A 17,073-nucleotide genomic window follows, 5' to 3' on the forward strand; every position below is an offset into this window, starting at 1 on the left:
TTTTTGAGCAAAGTGCAATGTAACTCTGAAAGTACCAAAGAAAAATCACCACACACAATATATATGTGTGCATGTGGGTCTTCGTCTGTCTGTGTGTGTGTCTGTCTGGGGTGGGGGTTGTGAGTGTGAGAAAGTGTGTGTGCGTGGTGAGTGCAGAGTGTCAATTAAACCTGTTGGACTATAACCTGGTGTTGTGTGATTTTTTAACCACATAAATGCAAGCTTTCCTCCTCCTTCTCCCCTTCCCCCCACCTTGACTGAGTGGGAAACCTCAGCGAGAGGATTGTTTCTTTGGGAAGCGTGGGTTCAGTTGGGCGCAGAGAGCGCCAACTCCATTAATCAGGAACGAAGTGAAAAAAAAACAAATGGCTCAAAACTTCCCCCCAACGTGACGAAGCAGCACACTGATACAGAGCAACAGGGAAGGAGGAGCTGCTCCACCGCTTGGCGAGTTTGTAATAGTGCAGGAGTGAGGTTACCTCGGAAGGGAATGTATCCGGGGTTGTTTCTGATGGCATTAAGCCCAGCCCCGAGGTTACTTTGTTGCTGTGTATGGCAGGGAGTGTAACTCGCTGTCTCACTGTTACTGCTGGCCTTTCCTTTCAGTCTGCACAGCGCGGCAGGGGGCTGACAGTGGCGGCAGCCCAGGCTATGGCTCTGGGGGGCAGCGGCAGAGTGAGCCTGGGGAGCCTGCCTTTCGACAACCTGGCTCTGCGCTCGCTGCCCCTGGACCCGTCCCAGGAGGGCGGCTCCCGCCAGGTACCGGCCGCCTGCTTCTCCAGGGTCCGCCCGGCGCCCGTCCAGCGACCCCGGCTCGTCGCCTGCTCGCTGCCGGCCCTGGGACTCCTGGGGCTGCAGGGGGACGAGCTGCAGAGCTCGGAGCAGGAGCAGGAGCTGGCCGACTACTTCAGCGGCAACCGGGAGCTGCCGGGCTCCGAGCCCGCCGCCCACTGCTACTGCGGCCACCAGTTCGGCAACTTCGCCGGGCAGCTGGGGGATGGAGCAGCGATGTACCTGGGCGAGGTGGTTAGCAGCCAAGGACAGAGGTGGGAGCTACAGATCAAAGGAGCTGGACCTACCCCTTACTCCAGGTCAGGAACACAAGCCGCCCGCCTGTTTCACAACCTGGAATCGCTCTGAAAGGCCGGCTCTGCTCTCTCTCAGGCCTTTTTACTGACTCTTGGAGGCCTATTGCAAAGATCTATTGGGGCTTGTAGCCCCCAGTGTAAGGAGCGACTCTGAGCTTCACTCAAAACTAAATTCCTTCCTTTTTCTTCCTCCATACCTATTTTCCACTTTTTTTAAAAAAAGTACAATACCAATTTTTTTTAATGCTTTGAATACTTTGTTAATGTTTGTGACACCCTGGTAAAATTTTAACTTCTCCTGGTGAGTAATTATCCTGCCGCATTCCTGATGAAGGGCTTTTGACCGAAAGGTCGATTTTCCTGCTCCTCAGATGCTGCCTGACCTGCTGTGCTTTTCCAGCACCACACTCTTGACTCTAATCTCCAGCATCTGCAGTCCTCCCTTTCGCCTAGTAATTATCCTGTAGTCGAGTTTCTATTCCAGACAAGTGTACAGAGTTTAGGGCACAATGTATTATTCTACCGTTAAACCCTGACCACCCTGCATTTCTGGGCCTTTAATTTAAAATGCTTGCTTTCCTTGCATTGGCATTACTGCTGCCTGCTCCAGCTCTACTGGGGAAGCCACAGGGGACTACACTGGTCTTTGAGCTAGAAGCTTCAGAGCTTGATGGCTGCCGGGAAGGTGCATTCATATTAATGAACCTAATCCTTCCAACACACACCAATGGGAGGAATTAAGAGCAGGAGTGATTCCAGGTTAACCCTGTTTTGGAAACAAAGTTGGAGCTTCTACCATCACCATCTATAGCTTCAGACTACAACATGCATGTAAAAGTGCACGGTGCAATAGAAATACAGAATCCATGAGTGATGTGTAATACCAAACCTGACAGCCCCTCTTCACCTTTCATCGTGAACGTGTTCTAGATTTTGGCAGAATTGCATCACCTCTCACCCCAGTAACATCACTTGTGTGTCTTCTGATGCCATTATGTTCCACCACCTAGCACTCTGGGATTCTGTGCTGAAGCACTTCAGCCTGTCCACTTCCTCTTCCATGAAAACCCACGGCATTAACTCAACTCTTGAACCAACCTTTAAAACATTGCCATTTGACTTCATTTAATTCGGGTTTTGTCCAGGTATGTTTTGCTTTGTTAAAATGATATATAAATCGTTGGCACACAATGCATTTGTTTTAAGCACAAACATATTACAAATTTGTGTGGCCATATGACACCATAATTACAATTTACATAGTAATTTTGCATTTGAATGTTGTGCAGTTCATTGTATGGATTATGTGCAAATTTATTTTTGACAGGCAATCAGATGGTCGAAAGGTGCTTCGCTCCAGTGTAAGAGAATTTCTTTGTAGTGAGGCCATGTTCCATCTGGGAATTCCAACAACACGAGGGGGAACTTGTGTTACATCAGATTCTAAAGTCGTCAGGGATGTGTTCTATGATGGACATCCAAAATATGAAAAATGCACTGTTGTTCTTCGTATTGCTCCTACATTTTTACGGTAATGGGGATTTTTGTTTTTGGTCTGATACATGTATATTAGAATCTGTCAAATATTAAAGTTTCTCTTGATTCCATAACTACAAGTAAATATATTTTGTTTACTCTTTAAAATCAGATTTGGATCCTTTGAGATCTTTAAGCCTACAGATGAGTATACAGGTAGAAAGGGACCTAGTTGTGGTAGAAATGATATTCGAATTCAAATGCTCGACTATGTCGTTGGGACGTTTTACCCAGAAATTCAGAGTGCGCATTTCCAAAACTCGGTGCTGCGAAATGCTGCTTTCTTCAGAGAGGTAAGAACATCTGAAACAAATAACTGGATGTTCACAAATTGCTTTTTACCACCGTGTATCATACTGCCAATTCGGTGCAAGCTACCGCTATCCAGAGTAGATCTGAATTTTTTTTTTACCCTTTTGTAGGTTTTGTTATTTCTAACTGTATATGAGTATGCACTATAATGCACATTGCAAATTGGAATTAAACGGTTCAGGAATGTTTCAAGTTTGATTGATGGTCTCGTTAGTTAACTGATCTCTCAGCTGGATATCATTATGGGAATGTCTGTGCCTTTGCATTAAGAAGGGCAACATCCATCCAGGTTCCATTCAATATGCGTGATATAAAGGTCAAAGGTTTCTGAAAAGACCAGAAAGAAGGAAAAAAATAACATTTAGGAAAGATAGAACAGTCAGCCCTGAATGTTTGTTTTTATTTCTGGAGGTGATCCAATAATGTAGAATTATGCATGTCATGACAGTTGAGCCTGAAATCTATAACACTACTTTGTCAATTCCAATCATTATTGCGCTAAATGAAAAGATAGCATATAATAATACTTGCCAATAACTAGTGCATTGATAAACCCAAATTCACGCCTCCATTGCAATGAAGATCAATTATTTTGTCTATAGCAGCAGCATCTTTCTATCTTGACAAACGTCTACACATCTAGAACACCACAATACACGTTCAAAATATTTCATACACGTCTTGAATGACCTTGATTCTTCCCTGCAAGTTACTTACTGCCAGGTCCTTCAATTTTATTGTTTTTTAAAGTATTTGTGGCTTCAATACTAATTAAAATTGCTTATATTTAGGATGCAATTATGATTTGAGTTCATCATTTATATCAATATAACATTTTAAATGTGCTAATGTAAAGCAATTAATGTAAACTCAAGGTGTCCCATTGTTACTTTGACCCTTCATTTTACACATGATTATTTCAGTTAAAATTGATTTTGCTAAGTATGAAACATTATTCATAGTGAATGAAAGCGAAAACAAATGTTGTCTTCGTTTGCTTTCCCAAGGTTTATGTTACATCTTGAACACAAACGGAAAATATAATTATGTTCATTGAATTTACAGAACTTGGGTACATTTAAAAATGTATTTATTATGCAACAACATATCTGAAAATCATTTTTATTCATCTAAAAGAGACACTTTTTTTATCAAACCTACAGCTAACCAAGAGGACAGCCAGACTGGTTGCTGAGTGGCAATGTGTTGGATTTTGTCATGGTGTACTAAATACAGACAACATGAGCGTTGTAGGGCTCACCATTGACTATGGTCCATTTGGCTTCATGGACAGGTATCTGGAGTTTGAATGCAACAAATCATTTATAATTTTACAGGGTTAAAACTTTGTCTCAAATAGAGTTGCCAAATAGATATTGTCAACAGACCTGGTAATGGTTCAGTGTTGTACAACGTGTCATGTTGGGGTAGCCCAGTGATTCTGTTGTAACCTTCAGAGGGGTGGTGTGGACTTGATGGGCCAAATGGCCTACATCCACACTGTAGGGGATTTTGTATTAACCTTGGCAATGAGTATTGCATTAGAAAATATTTTACAGTTCTTATCTTCTGTTTCTGCCTTTGTGCTGCACTGTCAGCTGAGATGAAAATGTTTCTGCTGTGGTCTCTTCTCGGCTGATGTTTGTGCTGTTAGTCAGACAGATTGATGGACATTTCGACACTGTTTACATATCTGTCTTTTTGTCTTTGTTTTGAAAAATCTTTTTCTTCCTTTGTGAATTTCAACATCTTGCGATTCGACACATGCCCACTCTAGACTGCGTCACCAGCTCATCACTTCAAGAATTTTACATAGGACTACAGAAAATACTAAATAGCTATCATTTACTTTGTTCCACTGAATCTGAATTCCTGTTGAGTATGACGATGTTAGATATTGTATGTACCGGTTTTAGACCTAGTAAAAACGAAAACACTCCGACTTCCTTTGGACTTTCACAAAACTTTTATTAAACCGAGCTGCTCAACCTCTTTTTTTAAGAAAAAGAAAATAGTAGTTGGAGCATATTCACTTTGTAATGTTCATAGTAGCTCCTTATTTAAATGGTACAGTATATTGGAGTATCAATGTACAATGTTATAGAAGACTGAACATAGGTACTATAACTTAGTCCATGTGTCCAGTACATAAGACACTCTTCAGAAGCAATTGTGCATTTTCTATGAACAAAATTTCCATCTTCTGCATCAAGTATCTAGGCCTCCAGCCTAACAATTAACCATCTTGTCTTATTGAATTATGGACTATCGAGTGTGGAATTCCCTATGCATTGTTGAACTTCCAACTAATGGTTAGCACCACTCTGACAGGCAGTCATCTCTGATTAAAGCCCGAACATCAACTTAATTGGGCTGCCACAACAAGAAAAAAACACATTGAGATACATTGCAGGATTTTATTTATATTTAATAATCTATTTATCTGTTTTCAAAAAAATTCTCTCGTCAGTTGGACCAGTGCAGTTGTAATTATCAGTTTTGGTTTTGCTGAATTTGTGTGGACAATCATACCATTTCTCAGTAAATATAGCGGAACAGCAAAGAGTGAAAATATTGAAGAACTTGACAGCTAGGTGGAAATATAATTCCCTACCATTTTGTACTCTTATCTCATACTACTGAATGCCCTGTCTGTAACATGTTTATTTAGTACCCCTATTTCTTGGTTATGGACCTAGGGCACAATATTTCCCAAAGTTAGTACAGCTTCAGAGGAAGAAGTTTGTTATGGAGCTGTTTCTGTATTGAGGACATGGTCGAACTGCTAATTTACTATTTCACCTTGGTCTTTACCATAGAAAGTGAGGATACTCATGCAAAGGGAGAGGATGATGAATGACTAATAAGGGAGGAAACTAAAATTGAGGGAATTGAAATCTGATAGAGCTCCTATTGCTATTCAGTTTTTTTAAAAAACTTTTCTCTTTTCTGACATCCAAAAATATTGCTGTAGCAAATGTGATCATTAACAGAGCACTTTTGCACTGACTTTAGAAAGAACTCGCACGGTGGCACAGTGGTTAGCACTGCTGCCTCACAGCGCCTGAGACCCGGGTTCAATTCCCGCCTCAGGCGACTGACTGTGTGGAGTTTGCACGTTCTCCCCGTGTCTGCGTGGGTTTCCTCCGGGTGCTCCGGTTTCCTCCCACAGTCCAAAAGATGTGCAGGGTCAGGTGAATTGGCCATGCTAAATTGCCCGTAGTGTTAGGTAAGGGGTAAATGTAGGGGTATGGGTGGGTTTCGCTTCGGCGGGTCGGTGTGGACTTGTTGGGCCGAAGGGCCTGTTTCCACACTGTAATGTAATCTAATCTAATCTAAACTCCTGCAGTGATTCACCTGGTTGATATAATTTAAGTAATTTAGCTCTGTTGGAAGTTTAGTTAAGCTTGGGTTGGTATTCTATTACAGGATTAGGAAATTGACTCATTGAATCTGTTCTTTTTCTCCATGTGCACCACATAACCTAGTTCAAATTATCCTGTTCACTCTCTGCAATTTTTAATACTTTGTCTTAATGGTACTTCAGCAGTGGTATGTGGCAGTGTTGCACATTCTAATTGCATTCTTTTTGAGATCATGTAAATTTTGTATTCATTTGTTGCCATCTAAGTATCATCACTTACATTAAACTTAGTATTGTAAACTTTTATTAGATTGTCTATTGACCTCCTTTGCATTATTGAGAAAACAGTTCTAAGGTTTGTTTTCATAACTTGCTGCTGAGTTGGAGTAACTGAACCCAATTCCTGATAGACATGGGTCCTGTAATTTGACACTAAGTTGACGAGTTCATTCAATGAAGAAGGTAGGTAATAATTTTGGAAACATTGTATATCCTCATGTCAATGTCAACCCCAAGATTTTCAGCATAAAAAGTGTAATTTTACACATACCTTGTGGAAAAGTTGATCCTAGGTTTTCTGTAATCAAAACTCAAAAATTTCAGAACAAATGATTGAAATTTATTGTAGATGTATGGTACAAATGAAAATGAATACAAAAATGGCATACATTTGGTTGTTCAACATTCTTCTTCTCCTCTCTCTTCTCCTCTCTCTTCTCTTCTCTCTCTTCTCCTCTCTCTCTTTTTTTTCTCTCTCTCTCTCGCTCTCGCCCCTCCCTCTCTTATGGGGATTGTTGCAGGGATTTCAAACAGCATCATAACTTGCAATTGAGACAACTGGGTTTTTAAATACTCAACTTATTCCATATTCTGTTTTTACTGTTTCATTTCTTACAAATAAACTGTTTTGTTTAAAACAAAGTGATTGAGCCAGTTGCATCACTCCTAGAATATCCACTGTACACCTGCTTAAAACTACTAGTACAGTTAGGATCCGGGCTATATATCTTGAAATGTTTTGAGGGGGTCTGGCCTGGTCCATAACAATAGGCATTTGTGCATCTATTTAAAACTTTTTATACATGAAGCGTTATTACTTTTCAATGTGCAAGTTACCTTGGTATGTTAATAGTTTAATTTAGTGAAATATTGCACTCTCAGTTTAACATTAAATGCTCCCAACATTTCCTGTGTAACGACCCATTTCTCCTTCCAACCATTAAAGGTTTGATCCAGATTATATATGTAATGGTTCTGATAATAGAGGCCGTTATGCATACAACCGTCAACCTGAAATCTGTAAGTGGAATCTAAGTAAACTGGCTGAGGCTTTGGTTCCTGAGCTGCCCCTGGAGGACAGTCAGTCTATCATAGAAGAGGAATATAACATGGTGTTTGAGCAACACTATCTGCAAAAAATGAGAAAGAAATTGGGACTTCTGCGATGTGAGAAGGCAGAGGATAAAGAATTAGCTTCTGAGCTGTTGCATGTTTTCCAGACAACGGGTTAGTATGAAAGTTGGAAGCTTTCTCTGGTCTTTTTAAGAATTAACTATGCTCTAAGATTTGGTATAATTTCAAATTTTGAAAGCATTACCACTAAGCCTATATCAAAATCATTCATTATACACAAAATACTGTACTTGATAATCACTTTTCTCAATCTAAACAATTCTTAATCCAGTCTGTAATTTCAAAACATTATTGCAAACCCATCATTCTATCTTTAATAGTCTCCTACCTTGAAGGAGAACTGCAGAAAAATACAGAAAGGAGGCTTGAAATAATTCAAAACAGAGAGTGAGTGAATACAGAAACAGAATGCTTGGCATTCAGTCATAAGAGCCAGAAATTTCATGTCTTGTTTGTGCCATTGAGAAATCCTCCTCAATCCCTAATGCCACTATATATGATCATATGTAAATTGTCTGGTCTCCTAACTGTAACCAGGTTAATGTAATAATTGGAATTTTTTCACGTTTATTGTGATATTTGCACAGAGAATGAGAATTCAATGAACTAAAACCACACATTCAATAACTTAATTTCTTTCTGTTCAGGTGCCGATTTTACAAACACTTTCCGTTTGTTGAGTGAATTTCCAGTTCCTGGTGTTTCCACCCATTTTACGTTGGAAGAATTTCTTGAGAAGCTGATTGCTCAATGTGCGTCGCTGGAAGAGCTAAAACTGGCTTCCAAACCAAGAATGGATCCACGGTAAGAATATTTAATGCATTATTTAATGGGTGGTGGGTGTTCGGAACGCGTTGCCAGCAGAGGTGGTAGGGGAGGCACGGTAGATTCATTTAAGATGCGTCTGGACAGATTCATGAGTAGATGGGGAGCAGAGGAATACAGATGCTTAGGAATTAACCGACAGGTTTAGACAGTGTATTTGGATTGGCTCAGGCTTGGAGTGCAGAAGGGCCTGTTCCTGGGCTGTAAATTTTCTTTGTTCTATGTTTCAAAAACTAAACTATGAAATGAGCTTTAGATTTCTAGAAGGTTTATTTATAAAATGCTAATTTTAAAAACTCTTCCTATCTTAGTCATAAGTAGTTTGCAGATTAAAGCTATCTTGTGTCCCACAACTAAAGCAGATTCCATGAGTGAGTTTTGATGATAGTGAAGTTGGCAAATTAGTGACTTCGTCCAATAGCACCTTTTTATTTTACCGCAGTGAATGAACATATCTTTCATAAGATGAAACAAGCTGCCATGTTTCCCCTCTGCTCGTCCTCCTAACTCATTGCTTTCCCCACCTTGCTACCACTTCGTCACACTCCTGCTGTGTAAGATAAGGTGGATATGGTGTGGGTGATAAGTGAGTTGGGAAGTAGTTAGGTCACATTGGGAGGGTAGTCTGATTGGGTAGTAATCTGGTCTGGTCAGGTCCAGCCGGGCAGTGGGATCACTCAGGAGTCTGATTGGTGGGGGAGCAGTGTGATTACATTGTTGGGAGGGATTGGTAGTTCTATAGTTACCAAGGTGTTGGTCTAGGTTTTAATCTGTCCAGTGTTTCCTGGTATCTATCGATGTTAGTATTTTGGATCTGTACAGAAACTCCAACCTTAATTCCAAGTTGGGTACTTCGAGATAATTCCAGGGAGCAGGGAAATTACCTATTGCACGTTGAAACTTCCCAGACAATTCCCATCTTGGTCAGAACATCTTTAGTTACATATCCAGTCTCCAACAACCTGGAGACTCAATGCATTAGCCCAGCATTTATTTTGACAGTGGTTTTGTTTAACACGTTTTCATTTAGCTGCTTTTTATTTAGGAATAATACATTGAAGGATTGCTATATTTTTGTTGCCATTTGTCAAGTATGACCTAAGTAATAAAAGCTATTTCATGCAATTGACTTTTCTTGATCTAATAAATAAGTTGCAGAATAGTAGTGAAAGGTGACAGTGAATGATAAATTGCAACACTGAAATATTCTCAATACTTGTATACATTGGAGTATCGGGTTTAAGTGGGCAGCAACTATCCATCAGTGTTCTATCTGCAGTGGTCTGCTGACATTTGTCCACAATTACACAAACGTCCATTTTAGGAGCCTTTGTGACCTATGTTACAACCTCAAAATGTTTTGAAGTTTAAGAATGGTTTTATGTACTATAAATATTAAGTTTTTGCAATTTGCCATACATAAACAGTTTATTAATTCTAATGTATTAATTGTTTTAATTCATTTGTGCCCAGCTAAGTGAAGACTGTAGCAGCCATGTCTCCATTGAAAATAATTCTGGTAATAGTGCACTGCGGTCACTCCCCTGTGGCGTGTTTCATCGGCCTTTTTTATTAGTTATGAGCTAGATTTTATTTATTCAGATTATGACATTACACACTCATCCTGTACAGGCAGCTGTCCATGTTGCTGGCACTGTCCCAGTCCAGCTCGCAGCTCTTTGATTTGCTTGGCAACAAAGAAGAAATTACTAGAGAGTTGAATCGCATAGAACTATTCTCTGAGTTGGAAGAGATGACCAATGAAGAACTACTAAGTAAACACAGGAAAGCATGGACAGACTGGCTACAAAAGTACAGGTTAGAAATTGCAATTTGTGGAAAATAACTTTTATGGATTTCTCCCAACTCTTACTTGAAGACACTACCTAGAATGGCACTAAGCTGCACACTGCAGAATAGTGATTTCTGTTTTTATGTGTTTGATGGAATGATATAGAATACTGCTGTTGGTCTCAAGCGGTTTGGGGAGGAAATTAACTTGGTTGTTGGCTTGTTTCCTATTGAGACACACCGGTGGTAAATTGTTCATTCATTGATTCAGAACACGATTGAATTGTCAGATTCCCTGCTGTTACTCACTAGAGATTAGAGAAAGACCAGTTGGGGAAAGTGCCCAGATCTCTCTGCATCCACAGAACTGAACTCCAGATCAAGTCAGAACTGAAACAAAGACGAATATTGAGTATAAAAATACAGCAACTGTATGTATTCCTGCAGATGTATGTTTTGTAAATTCTTGGTGTTGGTGATCTTTTGAGTAAATTATCATTTGTGTCTCATGTATTTGTTATTTGTGTGGTACATTCTGTACAAATAAAAATAAAATATGGTTAATGTTTACCAAGCTCAAAAGATGACACTGAAACAAATTATAAGTTTTTCATTTTGTAATCAGCACAGTGGCCCAGTGCTTTGCACTGCTGCCTGATAGCACCAGGGTCCCAGGTTCGATTCCATCCTCGGGCGACTGTCTGGGTGGAGTTTGCACATTCTCCCCGTGACTGCATGGGTTTGCTCAGGTTTCCTCCCACAGTCCAATGATGTGCAGGTCAGATGAATTGGCCATGGTAAATTGCCCATAGTGTTAGGTGCATTAGTCAGAGGGAAATGGGTCTGGGTGGGTTACTTTTTGGAGGGACAGTGTGGACTGGTTGGGCCAAAGAGCCTGTCTCCACACTGTAGGGAATCTAATCTAATAGAAACTTAAATTCCCATGAATGTTCATTTTTGTATTTTTAAAAAAATTCTCCTGTTTGTTTGTATAATGTTGAGCATTACAATGAGATATTATTTCCATATTAACACTCCTGTGCTGGTGACAGATGGTCCCCTTTCTGACCTGTTTGAAATTTCAAGATACTGAGTTTGTATTTAAAGAATATTCAGCTTTGGTCTTTGTGTGATGATATGCTTGAAAAAAGTCACATATCTGTTTATTTGTTTCCTTTCAGGTCTCGTTTGGAGGATGAAGCAAAAGATGTTGATGTTGCTGACCTAAATACTGAACGTGTGAAGGTGATGAATTCAAACAACCCTAAATTTATTCTGAGAAATTACATTGCGCAGAATGCAATCACTGCTGCAGAGAATGGCGATTTCTCAGAGGTGGGTGAATTTATGTGCCACAATCGTGTGTGTGTGTGTGTATTGGAGGGAGGCAAGTGGCAGTGAGAAAACTCTTTGCAAATGAATGGCTGAGGAAGAATCACATTCTTACTTTAAATTTCTATTAAGACCCATTCGATTTAATTTTAATTAAGTCCCTTTTTCATGAAACACTTAGAATATCTTGCAAGATATTTACAGCTCAGAAGCAAGTCCTTCAGTAAATTCCTCTGGGGACCAAAAACATCATTCATGAAAGATGAATGCTCTGAAATATTAATTATTTCTTGTATTTAAATTTCTGCCTTTTTCATCACTTGCTTACAGGAACAATAAGGATCAATTTGACCTGCCCAAAGGTCATAGACTCCGTGTTCCACTTTATCCTTTATAAGCTTCAATACTTCATTTGCTATGTTACAACAATGATTACATTTCAAAGGTATTTCATGTGCTATAAAGCATATTGAGATATCCTCAACTCTAATGCATAAGTCTTTCTTGAAATTCTAATTGTGGATAATCATGTTACTTTCTTGAAACTTGGAAGGATCCTTTCGGTAGAATATTCCCCTAAAGTTATGTTCCATATTAACTGATTACTCAAATGTTAACACACTTCAGGAAAAAAACATGTTCTGGGTGAGCTTGTCTATTACCTTTCGATCTTAAACACTTCAATATAATCAGCTCTAAGTTGCTTTCTTTTTTCAGTTGTCATTGTTGTTATGTACCTTTTGTCCTTCATTAGCGAGATCACCAATCCTCTCATTTGCATTACCTCTAAAGGAAACTTAGAAACCTAGACATAGCAAATAGAAACATGAATAGGCCACCAAGTCCTTCAACTTAGTATCCCATACCTGCTTTCACCCCATTCCCTTTGATCCCTTTAGCCCTAGGAACTATGTCTTATCTCCTCTTTGAAAACATCCAATATTTTGCCCTCAACTGCTTTCTGTGGCAGAGATTTCCACAGCCTCACCACTCTGAGTGAAGAAATTTCTCCTCATCTCAGTCATAAATAGCTTATCCTATATTCTTAGATTGTGATCCCAGGTTCTAGGCTCCCCAGTCATCAGGAACATCTTATTGAATTTACCCTGTCTGGTCCTGTTAAAAATTTGAGGGCTTTTGAGTTCCACTACTCATTCTTCTAAACTCCAATGAATATAATGCAAGTGTTTTCGAACTCCGAATTGTACATAATACGCAAGATATTAATCGGTACTTTATACAAACCAGTTTGTCCTTCCTGACTCCCCTTCATGCCTTCTAATCGATCTATGATAGCTCTTTTTCTGAGATTCTACAAAGATGCCAAAATCCAAGTTATGCACAGGTAGTCTGCATCTCCCAAACGTTTACTATACAATCTTTTGTCCATCTTTTTAAGTTGTAGTGGAACTCTGAATTCAATTAAAGCTGTTTTTTATACTGATATAATTTTTTTTCCCCAAAATATGCATTTCCTGCAGCCAGCAATGATTCCAATTAATAACTCACAAATTTGCTAAGGTTTTATATTGGGCTTTCTTTGATTGCATGCTACTTGTGTGTTCAGGAACTGATTCCATTAACTCTCTTTAATAGTCATATTTCTTACCTGATTTCCTTTTAATTTTGTGACTGAGTCAGTCACTGTCTAAGAATCCTGGTCAGACGTGTTGAGATTCCAAAAGATTTTCAGGAAAATGTTCTTTATCTGCTGAGGAATCTCTACGTTTAGATAAGTTGTCATGCTAATGGAAGAAGAATGAAAATATTTGCCGCTGAAAAACATTGTACGCAAACTTTTCTGCAGCTACCTCCTTATCCCTCATATAAAAGAATATGTCAAAAGGTTTCTTGAACCTGCATTGACATCTAACAAGACCCTGGCTGATTAGGTTGTGGGCTGAGTTTCACATTCTTTCCCTGCCTCCCCATAAATTGAAACTTTTTAAAAAATCCAAAATATGAGTCCTGTTTGTAGATTACTGGGATCAACACTTTCCATTTTTGTTGGGTTATATTTAAACAGTCACCAACAAATATTCAGACTCTAAGATTGTGTTTCCTTTTGATTTGATTTATATGATGCAAATAAATAATTCTCCCACCTTGCACTTTAGCTGTTACAAACTGTTACTTCGGCTAATTCAGTTGCTAAGTGACAGCAGCACAAAACTCCGATGGATAGCTTAAATTTACTAATCAGACATAGTGATTAGGATTATTGCCATTTTTAAATTGTTCAATAATCTCTATCTTATTCGCTTAGGTTAGACAAGTTCTAAAGCTCTTGGAGCATCCATACAATGAAGAACCCTGTGTGGATAACGTAGTACAAGAAGCACCAGCAGAGGCTACAACAACAACTTGTGGTTCATTAAGCAATGAGAGAATGCCTTACCACAGTAAACCACCTGACTGGGCAAGGAAGCTTTTAGTTACCTGATCTTCATAAACACCTTGTTTTGGCTTCTGCTTAAATGAAGCCAAACCAAGGTAAATGATGAGTGCTATTATTTCCTCACAACAGATGTTATTTGGAGATCTACCTTTGTGAAGAGCAGGACTGAGTATTGAGTTCCCTACACCCCATTGTGATATGATGAAATTATGAATTAAGGTTCTAAAACAATAGCTAAATGGTGCAAAAAGAGAAACTGTGCAATTAATTTTGTATAACAGCAAATGCTTGCCTGATTTGTTACTTTTACACTTTAAAACATTGTTAAAGAGAGATGTTGAGATTTAGTACTAATTATTGTGGAATTATCTTTACTGCGAGCTAAAGCAACAAAAGTTTAAGGAAGGATACAGAAACAGAAATTACTGAAAAAGCTCAACAGGTCTGGCAGCATCATTGCAGAGAAATCGAGGTTAACGTTCGAGTGACCCTCTTTAACAAGGGTCACCACACACAAAAATGTCAGCTCTGATTTCTCTTCAGTGGTGCTACTAAACCTTCTGAGCTTTTTCAGTAACTTTTGTTTTTGTTTCTGATTTACAGCTTCTGCAGTTCTTTTGGTTTTTAAGGAAGGGTATACTACTTAAACAACATGCCTAAAAGTGGCAATGCTAATACAGGTAGACCTGCATTATATCCCTTTTATAAAAATAGGTTACTTTAATGATATTAACAGATCATGTCTTGAATGGACAATTTCATTTTGTGCAGCTGGCAGAAAATAGACCATCACTTTTGCTGTGTCTGATGCAGTCTTTAAGTACAAAGGCAGCTGACATATATATTTATACAAAAAAGTGTGACATTATAAAAATAGGTGAAACAAGCACAAGTGGTTGACAGTGCATTTGTAAACAAGTGTAGCTTAGTAGTGCTGCTGGTGTAAGTGACATTGACCCACTCAAGTGTAGATTGTAAGATTTAGTTTACCACAGGTGAATTGTGGTAAATGGTGAATTTGCAATGGCAACATATTCATGAGAAGGCTGTTTTATTTACTGGAACTGTGCTAGTAGTTTCTTGAAAGTTAGTTCTTAATTTAAAGTAGTTCCATGTTAATGTTGTTTCAATAATGAAACAGTGCTCTGATGGATTTTCGGACTATTGATTACCAGGCAGTGGTGCTGCTCTGTGAAGTTTGAAACGTAAGATCTCCAGATAAAATCTGTTAAAATGAATACAAAAATATCAACTCTAATGTATTGAGCTATTTTTGTATGATGTGGAAACTGTTGCACGAAATGTTAACGCACAGTTTAAGCTTTTATTCTTTGAATAATCATTTGCACTACACTTTCTTGAGGAATAATTTTATATATTCATTGTTTTGATCATGTTTTTTAATAGTAAAAAATTGAATGCAAATCTGATGAATTTTAAAATGTATACAAATTGGCAGTGTATTCTGTTTCTTGCAATATAATAATAAAGTCATTAAGATGAATGGTAAAAGGAGGAGATGATTTTATATGTTTAGGTGCATCTACACACAATCACCTTTTACATAGCTCTGAACATTCCGAACTGCTGTCCATCCTCAACGAAGTACTTTAGAAGTGTAATCACTGTTGTGACAGAAGAAGAAGCTTCAGCCAATCTGTATTTTCATGGTATTCTTTGACAGATGAATGTTTGTAATGTATTCTTCTGGATACAGCCAAAAAAGAGAGGGGTTATCTCAGCTGAAATATGGCATCTTGGACAATGCAATATTCTCCCGATATTATATTATATTAACTTAAGTGATACTGTCAGGGGCCTTGAACTTGAGCTTAGATGACACCAATTCAGCTGAAGTTGCTAGCCATAGCCTGACACATGCGGCACGACGCAAGTACACCAGTTATGCTTAAGTAGATGTTGACGCTGACATACCAAGGAATTGGGAGCAGACATAGACCAATCAGCCCTTTGAGCCTGCTCTGCCATTCAATAAGATCATAGCTGATCTGCAATCTAAAATCTACATTCCTGTCTAACCCTGATAACCTCCTCATCCTTTACATAACAAGAATGTGTTACCTCTCTCTTCAAAGTATCCAAGGGCTTACCTTCAGTCACCTTTTCAGGAGAGCATTCCAAAGCCCCTCAGAGGGGGGAAAGAAAGCTTCATTTCTTTATAGGTGACCCCTGGTTTTAATTAGGTAATCCATAGTTCTAAATTCTCCCATGAAAAGCAATATCTTCTCTATCCTGTCAAGACTCCTCAGGACCTTGTATGTCTTTGGGGTGTAGTAATGTATGGGTGGAGAATAGGGAGCCAAGGATAGCACCTTGGAAGACACCACAGGTGATGATGTAGAGATGGGAAAGAAAAGACTTACCTAGCTGGACAACAGAGAGGCATCAGAATACCTCCATGTGTGGTTGACTTAGGCAAAGTTTGTGGACAGGTTGAGAAAAATGAGGAAGGATGGCTTATGATGGCTTCTGGCAAATCTGTGAAATTTGTACTTTTGTTGCAGCCCTTTCACTGCTATGGTCAGGATGATTAACATGAGAGAAATTCGAAACATAGAGCTGTGGGAAAGATGTGCAGAATAGAATGGCAGCAAATTTTTTTTTGTGGTATTCTGGTGAAAGGCCATTAACCTGAAGTGTTAACTCAGTTTTTCTTGGAATAGAGGTTGCCAAACTTGTTGCACATGCTCAAATAATTCTGTTTTTTAATTTAAGCACCTACAGTGTTTTGCTTTTGTGATATTTCCAAGGTCGTTGATGATAGTGGTATTTCGCAATGACAGTGATTATCAAGCATGGGTTGGCGAAAAGGCAGTGGTGGTAGGATGATGAGGAGAGATTGTGAACTGTGAAGAAATTGGTGACAATCATCTGCTAGTGTTTGGATTGTGAAGGGAAGAAGGATGGTCAGCAGTTTGATTCAAGGGAGCAGAAGTGGATCCCATTGGAAAATTATGCACTGAGACACCAATAGGAGAGAAATAAGAGAACAA

The 17,073-nt window shown here is 39.0% G+C and overlaps 1 protein-coding gene across 1 annotated transcript; it reads left to right on the plus strand.

The window, feature by feature from the left end:
• Nucleotides 1–258: 258 nt before the first annotated feature.
• Nucleotides 259–15,571, plus strand: selenoo1 (selenoprotein O1). The gene is made up of 9 exons (XM_043713751.1): nt 259–1,091; nt 2,416–2,619; nt 2,737–2,917; nt 4,100–4,230; nt 7,526–7,806; nt 8,361–8,517; nt 10,171–10,356; nt 11,511–11,664; nt 13,928–15,571. The coding sequence occupies exons 1-9, from the start codon at nt 553–555 to the stop codon at nt 14,111–14,113; spliced, it is 2,019 nt and encodes a 672-aa protein (XP_043569686.1). The 5' UTR covers nt 259–552; the 3' UTR covers nt 14,114–15,571.
• The last annotated feature ends 1,502 nt before the right edge of the window (nt 15,572–17,073 follow it).

The sequence above is a fragment of the Chiloscyllium plagiosum genome, chromosome 23 (assembly GCF_004010195.1).
Source record: "Chiloscyllium plagiosum isolate BGI_BamShark_2017 chromosome 23, ASM401019v2, whole genome shotgun sequence".
Taxonomy (NCBI): Eukaryota; Metazoa; Chordata; class Chondrichthyes; order Orectolobiformes; family Hemiscylliidae; genus Chiloscyllium; species Chiloscyllium plagiosum.